The 17,672-nt window shown below is 44.3% G+C and overlaps 3 protein-coding genes across 5 annotated transcripts; 1 reads left to right on the top strand and 2 right to left on the bottom strand.

Moving 5' to 3' along the window:
* Nucleotides 1-1,300: 1,300 nt before the first annotated feature.
* On the bottom strand, nucleotides 1,301-4,699 carry mrpl55 (mitochondrial ribosomal protein L55). 2 transcript variants are annotated; one of them, XM_049731792.2, is made up of 4 exons: nucleotides 4,536-4,690; nucleotides 1,955-2,034; nucleotides 1,615-1,786; nucleotides 1,301-1,546 (listed from the first exon to the last, which is right to left on the bottom strand). In XM_049731792.2, coding segments are annotated over exons 2-4 (327 nt in total). In that variant the 5' UTR covers nucleotides 1,957-2,034; nucleotides 4,536-4,690; the 3' UTR covers nucleotides 1,301-1,393. The 2 variants fall into 2 exon arrangements, with proteins under 2 accessions (XP_049587749.1, XP_049587741.1); XM_049731784.2 differs by lacking the exon at nucleotides 1,955-2,034 and having other exon boundaries at nucleotides 4,536-4,699.
* A 248-nt stretch (nucleotides 4,700-4,947) lies between these two features.
* Nucleotides 4,948-10,461, bottom strand: lrrc40 (leucine rich repeat containing 40). 2 transcript variants are annotated; one of them, XM_068652164.1, is made up of 16 exons: nucleotides 10,368-10,461; nucleotides 10,164-10,284; nucleotides 9,060-9,241; nucleotides 8,689-8,762; nucleotides 8,473-8,602; nucleotides 7,716-7,839; nucleotides 7,486-7,625; nucleotides 6,950-7,122; nucleotides 6,787-6,877; nucleotides 6,542-6,587; nucleotides 6,356-6,458; nucleotides 6,175-6,282; nucleotides 6,006-6,113; nucleotides 5,848-5,925; nucleotides 5,595-5,780; nucleotides 4,948-5,483 (listed from the first exon to the last, which is right to left on the bottom strand). In XM_068652164.1, the coding sequence occupies exons 3-16, from the start codon at nucleotides 9,126-9,128 to the stop codon at nucleotides 5,378-5,380; spliced, it is 1,536 nt and encodes a 511-aa protein (XP_068508265.1). In that variant the 5' UTR covers nucleotides 9,129-9,241; nucleotides 10,164-10,284; nucleotides 10,368-10,461; the 3' UTR covers nucleotides 4,948-5,377. The 2 variants fall into 2 exon arrangements, with proteins under 2 accessions (XP_068508265.1, XP_049586378.1); XM_049730421.2 differs by having other exon boundaries at nucleotides 10,164-10,423.
* A 3,395-nt stretch (nucleotides 10,462-13,856) lies between these two features.
* Nucleotides 13,857-17,321, top strand: LOC125975801 (small integral membrane protein 24-like). The gene is made up of 3 exons (XM_049731817.2): nucleotides 13,857-14,002; nucleotides 15,001-15,127; nucleotides 16,089-17,321. The coding sequence occupies exons 1-3, from the start codon at nucleotides 13,939-13,941 to the stop codon at nucleotides 16,186-16,188; spliced, it is 291 nt and encodes a 96-aa protein (XP_049587774.1). The 5' UTR covers nucleotides 13,857-13,938; the 3' UTR covers nucleotides 16,189-17,321.
* The last annotated feature ends 351 nt before the right edge of the window (nucleotides 17,322-17,672 follow it).

The raw sequence follows: 17,672 nt of genomic DNA, 5'->3' as shown, positions 1-17,672 counted from the left end.
CTGTGTGGGGTGGTAACTGCACTGAACAGAACTTGAAGGCCCTGCAGCGCATAGTGAATACGGCTGGTAAGATTATTGGTGCTTCGCTCCCCTCCCTGAAAGACATTTACACCTCCCATCTCACCCGCAAGGCAACCTCGATTGCCAGAGATGTGAGTCACCCGGCTCACTCTTTGTTTGACCTTCTGCCCTCTGGGAAGAGGTACAGGAGCCTGCGCTCCCGCACCACCAGACTCGCCAACAGCTTCTTTCTCCAGGCTGTTAGGGCCCTGAACTCGCTACCCCCTTCTGCGTAGCGTGCGGCACTGTTGCGCTATTTTCGGGAATGTCTGCTGTACGCGCACTTGCTCCTTTTTTTTTCTGCTCCTCTTATTTATTTATTTATTGTTGTGTTATTTATTCATTATTTATTCAGCACACTTTTGTTATACTTGTTTACTTGTTTGTCTGTTGTGAGCCATGTCTTGTCACCGTGGGATAGGGGGGAACGAAATTTCGGTTTCTTTGTGTGTCTTTGGCATGTGGAGAAATTGACAATAAAGCTGACTTTGACTTTGACTTTGAGAGGTAAATTTTACTTTCAGTTTTGTTATTTTGCCTGTAATCAAGCGTTTGGTTCAATGCCTTTATGCAAATTGTTGTTAATGTGCTGTCACTTGCACTTTTAAGACTGACAAATCTTTTTTACAATCAATGTTAGGGTTTTCCAGGTTATCTTTATCGTAGGATTATGTTGGAATGTAGACTATAATGATTAAATCAATCTTGTCTTGCCCTCACAATGCAGAGTAAGATGAAGTGGTTGCTTCCTCTGCTTGATTGACCAGCTGCAGGGGAAGCAATCAAAGTTGTTCTGTTTCCCACAACAGTGTAAAACACCCCCTGCTCTGATCTTATCAGAGGCCGGGGGTTCACCAAACTTGTCCACTCTCACCCCCACTCTGTTCCTCCTAATAAATATGCCCTTGCAGGGAGGAGACTTTCAGACTTCATTCTAGAGCGAGTGAACTCTCCACCTGCAGGTGTCTAAAAGAACTTGCCTGTCTCCCGTGTGGTTCTTGCAAAATAAGTTGGAGTGAGCAAATCTCTAACAATCAATGTGAATTTTCAAGTTTAATTCATGTTTGAACCTGAAACCTGACGAGAAAAATAAGTCGTGTACTTTTCTACAGAGGTGAGCTGTTTTCATTATTTAAGGGCAGGTTCAATTGATTCGACCCGAACCAAATCGCAATTAATCGATTCAGAACCTTCAGAATCGAAATCGAATTGATTTAGAAAATTGGCCATGACACCCAGCCCTAGTCACAATGTTTATTTCAATCAATTGATGAACAAAGAGCAAACCCAAATATTCATACAATTTACAATCTTAAGGGCGAGCGTCTTCTCCTTATTTCGTCTTGTCCCAGAATCGGCTGTATGCGTCCACCTTGAAGTCGTCCTCATAGTCGACCGCGGTCCGTTTCACTGTCTTCTTGACTTCACGCCTCTTCTGATGACTACGCCGCTGCTCCTCCGACAATGTGGAAAGATCGACTGGCATCTGGCAAAAACACAAACCAATTGAAGACGCAGAGACAACAGAAGCGGCATACGGGCGCCGTCGCTTACCATGAGGATGCGTCTGGGTTCTTTGTATCGGATGTTGATGGTGGAGCCGTCTGGCCGCACCAGCATCGCCGGGTATGAGCGTTCGTATTTCTGTCGACCGCAGTGCACCACCGACGTCCTGTTGGAGTTGAGGCGAGCGGGCGGTGTGAGTGCGAGGGACCTCGCAGAACACCTAGGGAAAAAGTCACAATTACGACGACACGGCCGTTCAGAACCATTTGCACGGAATTTACAAAAATCTAATCAACATACTCAAGACATTGTATAGTGAAATCAGCCGTTTGTTTCTCAGTCCATCTGCTAGTGTGTGTTTTGTGTGCGTGTCAGTGCACAGTATTACATTGTGTGTGCGCGCGAGCGCGTGTTGGCATCAGAGAGACTTCACGTGCCTTTATGCAGGGTGCTTTGCGTGCTTCAAACCTAGTGAAGAAATGATCAAATATACAGGGATGAGAATGGCAAATGTGAAAAAGCACGGAAAAGTAGCGGGGGGGGGGGGGGGGGGGGCGTGCGTCTATCTATCTATCTATCTATCTATCTATCTATCTATCTATCTATCTATCTATCTATCTATCTATCTATCTATCTATCTATCTATCTATCTATCTATCTATCTATATCTCAGGGACGTGCGGTCAGAGGAGGCAAGGGAGGCCACGCCTCCCCTGCCATCATGAAAATGGGAAAAACAAATTCAATTGTTTTTATTATAAAGTAATTTTCCTTTTAATTTCAATAGTTCCTTATTTTGAACCAAAATCGCTGAATTTTTAGAATTATTTGAAAACCGAAGACGATTTGCTCGGAGGAGCCAAATTCCTGCCTCGCCTCCTCTGAGGATTGCGTAATCACACGGCTGCCTTTGTTGACAGGCTATGCAGTTAGACCAGGGATGGGCAAACTACGGCCCGCAAGCCACATCCGGCCCACGGGACCGTTTAATCCGGCCCGCCAACCCTAAATAAATTGTATTATTAAACATTTTTTTGGGGTCATTTTGCCTGCAATGACTGCGTTTCCCCAGTAGATGGGGAACCACTCGCCTGCGCATTTACTACCGGAAGCCATGTCAGAAAGCTCGGTGCACACTCACAAGTGCGTGTACGTACTCAGTAGTACGGAAATGGCGCACTCGCGCTCTATTTGTATCAGTGCCGAATTTAGAGCGTGGGCTGTGACAGCATTCTTGTAATTTGCGCGCTTTCGGATACAGTTTTACGCTAAAGCCACCCACAAAGCTTCCCCTGGAATCCTTCCATTAAAATGAGTCGCCCAAGGAAAAGCAAGGTGGACACTGAGTGCCGAGTGCTTAAGAAGAGTGGCCAATTTGGCTCGACGTACACAACGTGACGTTCAGCCACATGAACATCAACATCAACCCGTCACAAATCTAGGTAAACGGACCAACACCTCGGATCTCTCCTAAGAATTGCCACAACAAATTTTACTCCACACTATGACACACTAGCAAAAAAAGGGAGACCAACAACACTGTTCCCACTGAAAACGAAGGGGAGGCTTTCAAGTTTGTTGTAAAAAAATGCATTTTGAATATGATCTGTACAAATAGCAGGGATTGAAACTAGCGACCATTCTCATTTTCAAACAATGCAGGATGCTCAAGGACATTGATGCACCACCTGTTTGTGACTAATCTTAACCTGTAAAGTTCTTAAGGCTTACTTTAAGGAAGTGTTTCCCGTTTCCCCACCTCTGTTACCAGGTGTTTGTGAGTTAAAACTCTGCTCTGATTTTCAGATACCCCTCACCGTGTTGCCGTTTTGATTACTTTATTTGGATGTATGCTTTCACCGATTCTTCAAGATGATATATTTGGTCAGAATGTTTGCCGTTTGATGTGATCTCATAAGATAAACATCTTTCATTAATCTGACCTGCAGGCACTGAAGTGATGGAGACTGTTATTCATAATAACAGTGTCGTATTTTATGAGAATCACTGATAGCAGTTTTTTAGGGATGTTTTTTTTTTTATGCTGTTAATAAATACATTTGTTTTCAAAAAACTTTTTTTGAATATCCATGCTTTACTACCTACTAAAGGCCAAAACCTTTTATGCAATGACCTTTACAGGTCGTTTATATTACTTCACACAAACACTACATCCATCTGCTCCTGGTTCGGCCCCCCGGTCAAAATTTGGAACCTAATTCGGCCCGCAAGTCAAAAAGTTTGTGCACCCCTGAGTTAGACTGAACTGCTCTCTGTCTTTGTCGCTGTTTAAGTGTTCAATCGCTGTTTAAGTGTTCAAACACTGGCTATATTAACTAACTTCTGTAGTTAAACTGATGTATATAATATCTAGGGTTTTTTTGTCATCTGTCTGTAACGTCGTGTTTCTTTGGATGAACAGAACGGCTTTGAAAAGAGACCTTACGGAGGCTACGAAAAAAAAGGTTCTCTAGCCTTATGGCAGGGGGTGCTAGTGATCCCGGGATGCTTCATGCGCCTACCTGTAGAATAAGACATCTCCAGTTCAAATTTACAGTGAATAACTGAGGAGCAGTCGTCCATTTATTTCGTTTTACATTCGTTTTTTGTCTTTTTTTCCGTTTTTACATTTCGTTTTATAATGGAGGATTACATATCCAAACGATTTTCAACAATGGATTTTTGGTCGAAGCAGGAGGTCATCAGTAAAGAAAGACGAACTCCAGAGTTAAACGGTTTGATTCGGACAACGGGACTTGGGAACATGTCTTTTCAAAATTCTCAACGGATTTACACGATTCACGAACATACTTTCGTCGGAAATAAAACACGGAAATGCGCGGAAAATTCTCACCCCTGAATATTACAATTTGAAACCAAGCCCTTTCCTCTTGCTGATTTTTAGGTGACTCTTGCTATCCAATCGTGAATATAACAAAAAAAGAACTAGAAACTCAAAATAATCTTACCAGATGAACACGCGACGTGTGTTGTTTATCCACGCCATGCTGACGGAAAGCTTCAAGGGCTTATTAGCATTGGGAAAGACGCTACCTGAAGCAGCTCGACGTAGTACATGTACTCCAGTGTTAAGACTGGCAGCTCGAAGGCTGCGACTATTGATGACGTCATGCTACGGTAACCCAAATTGGACGAACTACACTAAATCCCAATGAAGTCGTCATTTTACGTGTTTTCGATGTGTGCGTCATTCAAATAGTAAGAGAGAATAACGGTACTACTGCAAAATTGATCAATGTAATGTAATATTGTGCAGCAATAAATTAAGTTATAATGTGTCATTGTTTCACTAATTAGCGCTTGACATCGAGGCTCTAGGATAATTGGACATTTGTAATTCAGAAACTAACGGCACCGTAATAATGTTCATTTATGTGCATTTTTAATAAAAAAAAAATAATAGAAAAAAGCAACTATATTTGTGTTTTTTCTTTTTTCTTTCAATAAAAAAATCTTAATAGTGAGAACACAGTGGCAATGTTAACTTATTTTTTCCCATGTCTGTAATGTAATTTGATTCTGAGGATAACTTTCGTCATGTGTACAGTCTGGGGTTACTTATTTAGTGGACATATATCAATTCCAATATTTACATTTGACAAAAGAATATATCATTAGTGTGATATTATAAGAAATCGAAGGCATTAATCTCCCACCATTGAATCAAAACATTTACCATACAACACTGCCACTTAGATGCTGTTAGCCATGCGTCTTTGACTCCCCATTGCATGCAGGCATTCAGGTAGCACGGGCCATATGCGCTTGAAAGCCCACAAAGTTTTGGTGCTCATGCAGGAATGCGGCTGCGCAGGTATTCCAACACGGCGTCCGTTCCCTTGGTCATGATGGCGGCTCGCGGCGTCCGAAAAGGATTGCCCTCCAGACTGAGAGACCTGAACAATATAAACGCAGCACTTTTGAGAAACTACCAAGTGCCAAAGCCATTTTAAAAGTCGTTCAGAGTGAGCCTCGCGTGTGACGAGTCAATGGTAAGAGTCAGCCACCTGAGTGTGGTGCACAGGCCCAGTTGAGGCGGCACGTTGAGCAGGTCGTTGTTGGACAAGTCCAGCGTGGACAGGCGCAGCAGGCCCAGCAAGCGGGCGGGGTCCATGCTCGCCACCTGGTTGTTGGCCAGCAGGATGGTCTCCAGCGACGGCATGTCGTACAAAACCTCTGGGAAGGACTTGAACCTGCAGCACAATCCCGTTGGCTGGCCGGCCGAACCTTCCTGCCTTGGCTTTGATGAGATTTGCTTACTTGTTGAAGTTGAGGATGAGCGAGTGAAGTCTTGTCAAGTTCTTCAGCGCGGCCGGCAAATGCCTCAGCTGGTTGTTCCTGACGCACGCATGTACAAGAAGCAGATCAGAAAGCTGCAAAATGGAGCTGAAAATGGCAGCATGAAGGCAGACTCGTACCTAAGGTCCAGGTGCAGCAGGTTGGCCAGAGAGCAGAGCGGCTCGCAGCAGCTCAGCCTGTTGAACGCTACATTGAGCTCCGTCAGCGACGCCTGTGTGTCAGCCAGCCTACGCAGAGTCGCTCGCTTTACCGACGCGTCAGACCCCAGGCGCGCCCTTCTCCGCTCACCTCGGTGGCACCTCGCTCAGCAGGTTCTTGCTGAAGTCGGCAGAGGTGACTGTGTGCTCGGCGGCGGCCAGGAACAGCTCGCCCGGGATGCGATCAGCCTTCTTGTCACTGAGCGGGCGCACGAGAAGGTCACGGCTGCAGGTTCCAGAAGGCTGTCTGTCTCCCGACTTAGCTCACTCACCTGTACACCAGCGACTTGAGCGTTTTGATGTTATGCACGTTGACGTCGGCCTGGCTGGGCAGCGTCATGGCAGTCGGCACGTCGCCAGCGCTCTTGGGGTCCTCTGAAAAAGCACACAAGCAGGTCGGAACACCACGCGAGCTCGTGCAAATGCGTCAGCAGAATGCGGCGAAGGTGCGAGCGTACCTTTAATTCTTCCCCTGAGGTACTTGAGAAGCTCGTTGGTTCCTTTCTGTGGTCAAGGAAAAGTCCAGCGTCATTCGTTTGCTTGGCGCTCAGTGTTTGTTCAATACACTTTCCTTTCCACGTATGCTTCATCCAAATTTCAAAAGCCGGTCGGTACGTTGAGGCGCCGCCCTCAAACGTTGTCCAATTTTAGGCGGACAGACAAACAGCACGGAGGCAAAAGGTGAGCTGCCGAGAGGACAAACCGTCAGCAGGTCTCTCCTGATCCCACGCAGAGGATTCCCCTCCAGCAGCAGAATCTTCAGCTCGGGCAGCAGGCCGAGTGCCGCAGGAAGCCTGCCACACGCGTAGATGTCAGCAGCGCCAGAGTCTGCGAAGCACAGCCGCACGGGAGGAGGCGGGACTCACATGCCGATGTTGTTGTTAGTGAGGTCGAGGCGCGTGAGTGTGCCCAGCGCCGCCAACTGCTCAGGCAGTGCGCTGATTTTGTTGTCTCGCAGCTCCAGCACGGACAAGACGCCCAAGCCAGCTAGGTGCTCGCCGGACATGCCGGTGATCTGGTTGTTGCCCACGTAGAGCTCCTAGCAAGCAACAGACGGACGGTTCAAATGTGTTAAATTGTGCTTGGCAGCGCAGATGCTCACTCTTGAACCCTCGCTCTTCAGGAGACTGTCTAATAGTGTACATTTTTGACACACACAAAAGTGACCAAATTGTGACTCAACAGGTTTTGGCTTAATGCCAGGGATTTGAAAATTTCATTTTTCAATTTCAAAATGATCAAATATTTCACTTTTTTTTCCAAACCAAAAACAGAAATCTTAATATTTGTATTTTATTTTGACACAGTTTCAAATGTGTAGGGTGTAGGGAGATTCAAAATAAAGTTAAGTTTTGGGGTCTTACTTTAAAAACATTTCATTTTGTGGCTTTTCAAGTGTCACCTTGAGCACGGGGGCGTGAACCAGCGGGAGATGGCAAAGCTTGTTGTGGCGCAGGTAGAGCTGCTCCAGGGCTGCCATCTGCGAAAGGCTGGTGGGAACGTCGCTCAGCAGGTTGTTGCTACAGTCCAGTAGCTTCACATCTGCAGGGGGAAGAAGCAAACACAATCAGTTCCAAAAATGTGCTTTTCATGGTCCGGACGGCTCAGCCCCATCTCGAATGGGAGTCTTACTGGTGAGCAGTGACAGGCTGTCAGGCAGACGGCCGAGCTCGTTGCGACACAAGTGGAGCTTTTGCAGGCGGCAGAGGCGGCCTAGGCTTGACGGGAGCTCCGTCAGCCGGTTGTCGGACAGGTCCTGGCGCACGGCACAAGTGATCAAGCCTCGCCCATTTAAAGCGTTGGCTAAGTTCTGCACAACTACAACAACCCACTGTAAAACGGCATCACCATTCGACGTGGGCATTTTGGTGTGACTTGAATAAAGAAAAAAAAAAAAAAAGAAAAAAAAATCGAGAGCCTCCTTGAAGTGAATCTCCTCCAATTGAATCGCCTCTTGATATGCGGCTACTCATTAGCCTCAAGGACACAAGTGACCCTGTTCTAAAAATAGCTTTGGCAGTGAGGCAACACTGATATTTAGTATGAAAAATTAAAAGAGAAAAAGACAGTAAACGTTCATGTATTTAAAACTGACGTGTGTGATTATGCTTAATAAGGGTACAATTATTTTAATTACCCAAATATTAAAAACAAAAGTCACTTTACGGCTCTAATTTGAACACTGATATTGTGGCTTAAGATCATCATGGTGTCAGAGTCGATCAAATACCTGTGCTTCATCACAATGAGGAACATTTCAAAATGGTTGGAAGTATTTGTCTACGTCACGAACGCGCGTCTACGACGAACGTTACGGACATCGTTGGCGTGCATCGATGAAGTCGTGTTTCTTGTGCACATTTTCGGCAAGCGGTTGGTGGGTAGCTACCAGCTCGGTCAGCGCCTCCAGTTGTCCCAGCTCCTCAGGCAGCGCGTCCAGCAGGTTCTGCTGCAGCGTTAGGTTCCGCAGGTTCTTCAAAGCATACACCTCCATTGGCAGTGACCTCAAACAGTTGAGACTACAGCAACGGCACAACACAGATCGCTTAACAAGCGGCAAAGCCCAAAGACAAAAGGGTCCTACGCGGCCGGGCGCACAACCTACCCGAGTCGCAGCTGCTGAAGCTCCCGCAGTTCCCCTAAGGCGGCCGGCAGCATCTGCAGTTGGTTGTCGTGCAGCTACGACACAAACGACAAGCCTCGTTCACGTCATTCAGGCCGCTCGCATAGGGACCAAATACTTAAGCAACCGACACGCCGACAGAGTTGCCGTACGTGTGGTACAATCGTGATGGTGAGAAAAGAAAATTCAAGTTGTCGAGTGAATGTCGACAGCCGCCGACGTTCAACTTGAGTCTTTTTCAATGACATGTTTGTAAATCAATTATTTTGCCATCAATAAGCAGGCAGGCAGGCAGGCGGTCCCAAAGTGGTAATGATGCAAAGAACGATGAGAGCACTGTGCGGCCGGCGTACATCGAGCGTGGTGAGAGCAGGCAGCAGTCGGATGTCATCGGACAAGCTTGTGAGACGGTTGGACGCCATCAGCAGCTTAGTGAGGTCCGTTTGCTCCCACCAGCGCTCTGACGCGCCGAATGACACGTTGTGATGGGCCTCGGCGGGTGTGTCCACATTCAGCCGGTACACGCTCGCCGGAACTGGTATGAGCAAAACATCAATGCACACAGACTTGATCAGCTTTCAAGCCCGCCGTCTTGCTATTCGTACACTAACACAAATATTATGACAGTCAAACAAACATTTTCCTTAAAAGTCGGACCATTTTCTCTGTTGCAAAGTTAAATACGAAGGACAATGTTACTGTACACCAGTTAAATGTTCAGCTAGTGATACAAAAAAGACGTTACTTTCTACACACACAGCTCAGTGGCCTAGTAGTAGAGTGTCCGCCCTGAGACTGGAAGGTTGTGGGTTCAAACCCCGGCCGGGTCATACCAAAGACTATAAAAATGGGACCCATTGCCTCCCTGCTTGTCACTCAGCATTAAGGGTTGGAATTGGGGGGTTAGATCACCAAATGATTCCCGAGCGCGGCACCGCTGCTGCTCACTGCTCCCCTCTCCCCCAGGGGATGGACACATTTCACCACACCCAGATGTGTGTGTGACGATGATCATTGGGACTTTTGGGACTTTAACATATATACGTACACTAAAGGAATGTAAACAGACATTTGGAGCAATACTACATTGTTCTAAAGGTTAGACGTTCATTTCTTTTGTTAGGCGACCCACTTCCATCGTTAATGACTCCTGTACCACTGTAACCGACATGTACACGAACGTTCGTACGTACATACATGCATACATGCACAAACATACACATACATACATATATACATACGTGTGTGTGCGTGTGTGTATGTTGGTGTGTATATATGTATGTTTGTTTGGGAGTGTGCGTTACCGACCTTATCAAGAGCCGATTGGGTTTGAAATATTAAGGTTTGTTGCAAATTGATTATGATGTCGTTTCAGTAAGAAATAGAAAGGACACCCATTGAAAGTAGCACTGAAGACATGAAATCAGTTACAAAAGCGTCACGTAGGTTGAAAGCACCTTCGGTGAGACTCCGATTGGTCAGATTTAGCGTTCCGCTCTGCCGGGCCGCCTTGAGGAGTCCATACGGGACGCTGGGCTCACTTTCGGGCGTCCTGAAGCCTCGTACTGAATCCACCTGCTGCGCACCTCTCAAATGAGACATTTCCTCGCTTGTGTGGCAGTGCTCTTAGAGTCAGCAAGCTTTCTTGTGCATTTGTTTACCTCCACGCTCGGACGCCGATCACTTCCGTCCGCCAACAGCGACTTAAATACGTCACTTCCTGTTGATGCAAAGCGTTAGTGATGTGCATTGCAGTTCTTTTAGGTGATCAAAAGATTCGTTCAAACGAATCTTTCAATGAATCCGACACACGTTATGCCAACATTGATGTTTTAATTTTGTATTTGTTGGCTTGTAGTTGATGGTGTTATTATACCGAATGTGTTTGAATAAAAGGTTGAAAAAAAAACGTTATGCCGACATTTGTTATTTTGGGGGGCACCAACTCATATAACAACGTAAAACACATATACATGTCATATAAAGCTGTTGACCAAATGTCAGATTTTTATATTTTAATAGGCGAATATAAAAACAAGGAATAAAACACTTGACAAGTTTTAACATAAATGTTTATTAAAATAATAATAATAATAATAATAATAATAATAATAATAATAATAACAATAATAATAATAAAAGTACATCTCAAACCAGCAGTCTAATATGAAACTGCAGTCGATATATTGGATAACAACGTTTAGGCATATATATATGCATACACGTTATTTAAAACTTACTATAGTGGAGCCTCGGTTTTCGAACACAATCGGTTTCAGAAGGCTGTTCGAGAAGTGAATCGTTCGAATTCCGAAACATGTTTTCCCATTACAAATAATGAAAAAAAATCAATCCGTTCCATACAAAACAAAAAAAAAAAGCCTTTTTTAAGCATTTTTTCATTTGCGCATTTTGTCCGATCGCGCAGCTGCAGCGCGCCGCCGAACGCCCAACCGTAGCGCGTCGCCGACCACGCAACTGGACCGCGCTAGTCGCATTATTGTGACAGAGCGGTCGCTAAAATTTAGAAAATATTTGGAATATCCTAATGGACTTTCCAAAATTTAAGTAGACCTCAGTACGCAGGGAGCTTAATTTGGTCCGATCGCGCAACTGCAGCGCGCCGGGCGCTCACTGTCGCATTGCTTATGGAGTGTCTTTGTGTTTTGGGATGGCTTTACTGCTTCCACTTACTTCCTTTGGAGGCATGATTAGAGTTGATGCAATCCTCAGCGTAACGAGAACGTAATAACAAAATGAGTCAGTTGGCATGTGGGTCATCTCGGCAGGTTCGACAACCGAATTTCGTCCGACATCCGAAGCAAAAATATCTCGAATTTTTTGTTCGAATACTAATTTGTTCGAGAACCGGGACGTTCGAAAACCCAGGCTCCACTGTATAAGTAAATCGTAAATCTAAATTCTGGCTTACATAGTTCACGCCAGGAGACGCAACTTATTCACAGACTGTATCGTTGATGCAGAGGAAGGCAGTTCACTCATTGACTCGTTCGCGAACGGGAAAGCCGGGATTCGTTCCCTCACTGATCCGTTCTCGCGGTGAACTGGAAATGCGAATCACTCAATGAGTGATTCACTCAGTAAGTGATTCACTCAGTGAGTGATTCGTTCACTCACAAATTCGTTCGTTGGTGAACGGGAAATGCAATTCACGACTCGTTCGTGAACGGGAAGTTACGTTATTTTCTTCTTTGTTTTGTTTTACGGCGAGGTGGCACCAGCTTCAATGGGCATGACTGACACCTACTGGTTGAAGTTATATGAAAGGAAAAAAAGAACGAATCGCTTTAGAAAATGATTCGTTCACTATCGTTCACTGAAAAGATTTGTTCATTTTTAACGAATCGTTCACTCACGAGCGAACACTACAAAGCTTTACTTCTATTCAGGTTTGACTCTTGTTTTCAACACGAAAAGTGCGCATACATTGTTATTTTTGGAAGAGATCTTTGGTGTGTCCTTCCACCAAATGGAAACATTTTTGAATCTTAAGTTTTGTGTTGCTTTTTCGAATTTGTGCTTTGATCTGTTTTATGTTCATTCCACAAAAGAAATTTTGAATTTGTGCTTTGATTGGTTTTATATGTTACAAAAAAAACCTTGAATGTTTATATTCTACTATGCTTCTGCTAAATAAAGTTTGCAAAAAAAAAAAAAAAAAAAGCTTCTGTTCCTTCAACAGCGTGATTAATATGAAAATAAAGTGCTGTCTTTTGGCGGTATTCATGTCTTAAAGTTTAAGACAAGAATACCGTGTTTAAGACTTAAACACTCATTTTAAGGCCACCACCGGGCACAAAAGCACATCGCTTCTGTTAGGGTTTACAGATTATCTTGATCGTATGATTATGTAGACTAAATGTAAACTAGAATTATTAACTTTGTTTAAACCTTTTACCTTTCCTCGACTCTGAAAAGTTTAACCATTCAGTTGTTGAAACTTTCCAAATGGTGTTGAAACATTCTTGCTTAGTTAGTCATCTAAAATGCTCCACTAGTTCCTGTTTCCACGACCTTGCAAAACAATGAGCTGGGACCCTCCTCTTGCAAGAGACCAAAGGCAGACTTTGTTCGAACATTGCTGTACCTACAGTAACGAGCAAATTCTCCACTTGCAAGTGCTTAAAGGGCATACTGTCTCCCGTGTGGTTCTTGCAAAATACGTTGGAGTGAGCACCACTCTAACAGCTTCCATTTGGGTTCCTTCACAACAAATGCATTCGACTGGTGTGGTGTTCACGGTACAAAATCACATTTTTCATCATGGGTGATCAATTTTCTATTAACTCGTCCAGCCACTGCAACAACCGCAGCTGCAATAAAGTGCTGTACATAATTACAACTTATGACCATTCAAAAATAATGCAAACAAAATTAAAACTGTTTTAACTGAAAAAGCAATACAATAAAAATGGTGCAAGTATGTTTTTCACCTTTCACAGTGTCAGGTGTTATCTTAAGTAACAGTCAGAAGTTTCTGTTTTGCTCACAAACGATCAACTCGCGAAAAGACAGGGGTGGCCTTTCGGGCTGTCCGAAATAGTTGTCACGTGCTTGCGCCACCTGCGACACGACCGCGCCCCTCCTGTCAGCGGAATCGCCGCCACCTGTCGCGGGCTCGTTGAGTGCGCTATATCAGCGCAGCCAGCGCAAACCCGCGTGTCAGCCTGTCCCGTGATGCCGCTTCGCTCAACCGTTCCTGTAAGCCTGACTCACTTGACTGTTTTGGTACTCCAGCAGAATTGCCTGTATCATCTGCCAGTCCATGCCTGTCAGTTCCCTTCCCAGAAGTCTACCTGTTCGCCCCCCAGCCCGATCGCCGCTCCAGCGCCCACTATTCCCCTCTTTCCCCACAGTAAAGTATCTGTCGCTCCGCACTTGGCTGTACTGTCTGCTCCCTTACAATAATGGCCTTCTGCAACTAATGATCCGTTTTCAGAATCCTTAATCAAGCATGTCGCGTTGCCTTTAGGGACAGTCTGAAATCATACCAGTCCTTCTAACTGTCTTGATATTCGTGTCATGAGGAGCTGTTCGTGATGAGCTGTGCGCTGCTAATAACTAAAGTATCAGGTAGTGTTATGATTCACGCCCTGACTGGGAAGCACAACATATTGGTGACCTTTGGTCACCACAGTAAAAGGAAAGACTAGAGGATTGCCGTGCGTTCTCGGTCTTTGTGCATGAACGAGCCACTGGGATACTTTCGGGATGTTTTGGCCTTTCGTCGTCTTGTGTGCGCTGCAGAGTGCAGCCCAGGCCTCCATTCACACAGGTAAAATAATGTTTTTGTTTTGTTTTTCCGTCAGTGTTGGGCCAACTTCTGTGCGGCAATTTCAAAACAGATGAGATGTTAGACAAATGTTAAAAAGGTTATTTGAATAGTGATAATAACACATAAATAATAAAATGAATAATTGAGTTTTTTGTCATATCTATGAAATATACCATTCATAATCTATTTAATATTTTCATAAACATGCAAAATAGTTCATTTAAACATCCATCCATCCATCCATCCATCCATCCATCCATCCATCCATCCATCCATCCATCCATCCATCCATCCATCCATCCATCCATCCATCCATCCATCCATCCATCCATTTTCTGTACCGCTTGACCCCACCGGGGTCGCGGGCATGATGGAGCCTATCCCAGCAGTCATTGGGCAGTAGGCAGGGGACACCCTGAAGCGGTTGCCAGCCACAGGGCACACAGAGACGAACAACCATCCACACTCACCCTCACATCTAGGGGCAATTTGGAGTGCTCAATCAGCCTACCATGTATGTTTTTGGGATGTGGGAGGAGACCGGAGTGCCCGAAGAAAACCCACGCAGGCACGGGGAGAACATGCAAACTCCATACAGGGAGGGCTGGAGGTGGAATTGAACCCGCACCCTCTGAACTGTGAGGCAGATGTGCTAACCAGTGCCGAGTCGCCTTCTTATTTAAACAATATTAGTTAAATTTAAAACATGGAAATAAATGAATACATAGCTGAAAAACTCACACAAGCTTTTTTTTCCATTACAAAATAGGTGTCATATTTTTATTTTGCTATTGAAGCTCAGGAATTGCTCCATTTTAAAAAATTTGTAATGGTTTATTTTAATAATTTTATTCACAATAAATAAATATTAATATCAATAAATACAAATGAATAAATGAAAAAATTAGCCACTATTTTGTTTACATGCCAATTTTATATGCCTAACCCTTTTTGTTTTTTTAAAGTAACACCAAGAATGTCTGTTGATTGTGTGTCAGGTGTGCGTGCGTCCCCTTCTGGGTCGATGACGCTTCAGCCGTGGCTGAAGGGCCTGATGGCCGTGGTGGTCTTCGTCTTCGTCATCTTTGTCTTCCTCATCCTCAACAGGCTGTTGGGCAACGACAGGTTCCGCCCACGCATGCACACACACACACAGACACACACACGCGCGCGCATGCACGCACACACACACACACAGACACACACACGCGCGCGCATGCACGCACACACACACATACGCATGCACACGCACACACACGCGCACGCACGCACACACGCCAACGTTATCAGTAAACAATGAACCTTCACCGCTAGCTTGAACTTGGACCAGTGCCTCAACTAATCAGTTTGAGTTCTTGAGCTATCGTTTGGGCATTTTTTCTTTTCACTTTGTGTTGCAGGCAAAGAATCGGTTTACGATTTTTTTCCCAACCGTGATTTCCTTCTGTCCTTTTTTTGGGCAGATAGCAAACATTCATTCATGTTCCAAACCGCTTATCTGGTAAAAAAAAAAAAAAAAAAAAAGTGTGCTTGTGTCAAGCTTTTCTTAAAAACAAAACGTACAGTCAAGAGACTCAGGTATTGTGGATTCAAGCAAACCACTTTACCTTTTTCTTTTTAAAGCCACCAATTGCAATACAGAAGACAGATTGCAAAGCAAAACTGGAATTGGTATTGCCAAAGCTAAAAAGCTACAAGAGCGCACAGGCCAAATTACGTATAAATGTATGTTTGTTTTTGAACAAGGGCGTGACATGTGTACAGCTTTGTGTTACCACATTCGATTTACTCATATTGTTCGGTGTGTGTGTGTTACGCTGCCTCATAGGGACACACCAGAAGGAGCAGCACAATGTCCGTTGAATTAAAGCGAAACATGTTGCAAAAGCATTAATAAAAAAAAGGCACAGCACCATTAAAGTCCCATAGGCGGGTAGTGCACGACACAGCAACAAAAGCAGCCAAGAGAAACCGTCAGACAACAAAACGATAGAACTTCATCGAGAATTGCGTGCGTGTGGCGACTTTGTGTCGAGTGCGACATAACGGCAGCGACTAACACACGTGTTGTCTTGTGTGACAACAGGAGAGAGGTGGAGGAGGAGGGGGACCAGGAAGATGTGTTGGGCTACCAGGACAAGGTTGTGGAAGTGTGCCAAGACCACGTGGAAGAAACCAGCTTGTAGGACAAAAGATGATTTCACATCGTTCCTTTCGTCTGCGTTTCGTCACCAAGTCCAGTGGTGTGCTTGCTTCTTTTTCCTTATCTTTTATTCATGTACGTTTTTACGACCGGGAACCAAGACTTGTATCTCAGCTTTGACTTTAGCCCGGGTTGTTACTGCAAGTTGGGAGGATCTTTGCAGCAGGCGCGGGCGTGTGCCTCTGCTGCATTCTTTCTAGGTAATGTTAGAAGATAACTTTCAAGACAAACATCTGTTTATTTGTATTTTTTCCACTCATTGCTAATGCTAATCTGTGCTAACATTACAACGTTACTTCATTTTTGGCTATGGCGTATTCATGTTTCGAATGCAGCCGTGGTTGTTTTTCATGTGCTCTAAAAATAAAGTTGAGCCGAAAGCATCTCTTGAACTGGGTCTGGCTTGCTGCCAAGTGACCGACTGGCTGGGGAACTCGGTGGTTATGGTCAATTTGTTCCGCTATGACATCACAGTGTCAGTTATAGTCAGAAAACCAAACATTGATTTGGTCGTACAATTTCGCAATTGCCTGAATGTCCGGACATACAGACATCAAAATGTCCCTTTTTCCCAAATGTCAACTCTCCAAGTGAAAATGTGGCGCTGGAGCGCAAACGAGATGGGAAGAGGCTGAGTGCCTCGCTAAGCCACTGCGGTTGGCTGAAAATTTTCAATGCCACGTTAACATCTATCCTCTCGGTCCATCCACAACTGGTGAGTCAAGTTGGCTGGAGTCTTTCTGGAGTTTCTGTCCCACCATTGTCAACTTCAGCCTGACAAAGTCCCTCCTTTGTGCTGGTGTGTGTAAATGATAGCAAAGGAGGCTCTTGATTTTTGCTTCTCTTTTAATGGCGATCAACAACCGTAGCCAATATGTGGTCTTTTTCCCACGCATGAACCCCCACGAGATTTAGCGATACCTTCACAACATCGAATTACCGTATTGCTCTAACGTATGCATAAAACACAGAATTGGCAAAATTACAGTCAAACCTTTACTTCCGAAGTTTAAAATGTTCATGAGGCAATGTAAATCATGTATATTTAAGACATTTCATACAATTTGTTCAATGTTATCTGACTCTTCAAATATGAATGAAAGGCAGAATTTGTGTTTTTAGAGTTATTCACATCTGCCTAAGTGGCTTATATTTGGTTATTTTGTCATTTGAAAAATAAAGACAATTGTGATGATGAAAATTGTTTTATATGTTGAAGGAATGGGGTCGAAATACAAAAAAGTCCTGCCTAGCTACAAAAACAGATATGCTCAAACCTCATTGAATAAAGTACATAAGCAGAAAAGTATATTCACATATTAAATCGATAAAAGAAACATTTTAAGCATATAATTATACCTACACACCAAATCAATAAAGAAGACATAACTCGGCATTTTTGATAAGTGGTAATTAGAAAGGTTTTTATAACTTTATGATCTGATATATATTTCTGAGCAATTTGAA

Source organism: Syngnathus scovelli, chromosome 10 (genome assembly GCF_024217435.2).
Source record: "Syngnathus scovelli strain Florida chromosome 10, RoL_Ssco_1.2, whole genome shotgun sequence".
Taxonomy (NCBI): Eukaryota; Metazoa; Chordata; class Actinopteri; order Syngnathiformes; family Syngnathidae; genus Syngnathus; species Syngnathus scovelli.
The sequence above is the reverse complement of the archived record's forward strand: the minus strand, read 5'-3'. Positions and strand labels throughout refer to the sequence as shown.

Coding starts and splice junctions, on each gene's coding strand:
- mrpl55 (XM_049731784.2), bottom strand. CDS start 4,573: ATGGCGTGGATAAACAACACACGTCGCGTGTTCATCTG. Junction 1,787..4,535: donor ACACGTCGCGTGTTCATCTG/GTAAGATTATTT, acceptor CTTTTTCCCTAG/GTGTTCTGCGAGGTCCCTCG. Junction 1,547..1,614: donor AACCCAGACGCATCCTCATG/GTAAGCGACGGC, acceptor TGTTTTTGCCAG/ATGCCAGTCGATCTTTCCAC.
- lrrc40 (XM_049730421.2), bottom strand. CDS start 10,308: ATGTCTCATTTGAGAGGTGCGCAGCAGGTGGATTCAGTACGAGGCTTC. Junction 7,626..7,715: donor CAGCCTGTCACTGCTCACCA/GTAAGACTCCCA, acceptor TTCCCCCTGCAG/ATGTGAAGCTACTGGACTGT. Junction 6,588..6,786: donor TCAGGAGAGACCTGCTGACG/GTTTGTCCTCTC, acceptor CCTTGACCACAG/AAAGGAACCAACGAGCTTCT.
- LOC125975801 (XM_049731817.2), top strand. CDS start 13,939: ATGTTTTGGCCTTTCGTCGTCTTGTGTGCGCTGCAGAGTGCAGCCCAG. Junction 14,003..15,000: donor CCAGGCCTCCATTCACACAG/GTAAAATAATGT, acceptor ATTGTGTGTCAG/GTGTGCGTGCGTCCCCTTCT. Junction 15,128..16,088: donor AGGCTGTTGGGCAACGACAG/GTTCCGCCCACG, acceptor GTGTGACAACAG/GAGAGAGGTGGAGGAGGAGG.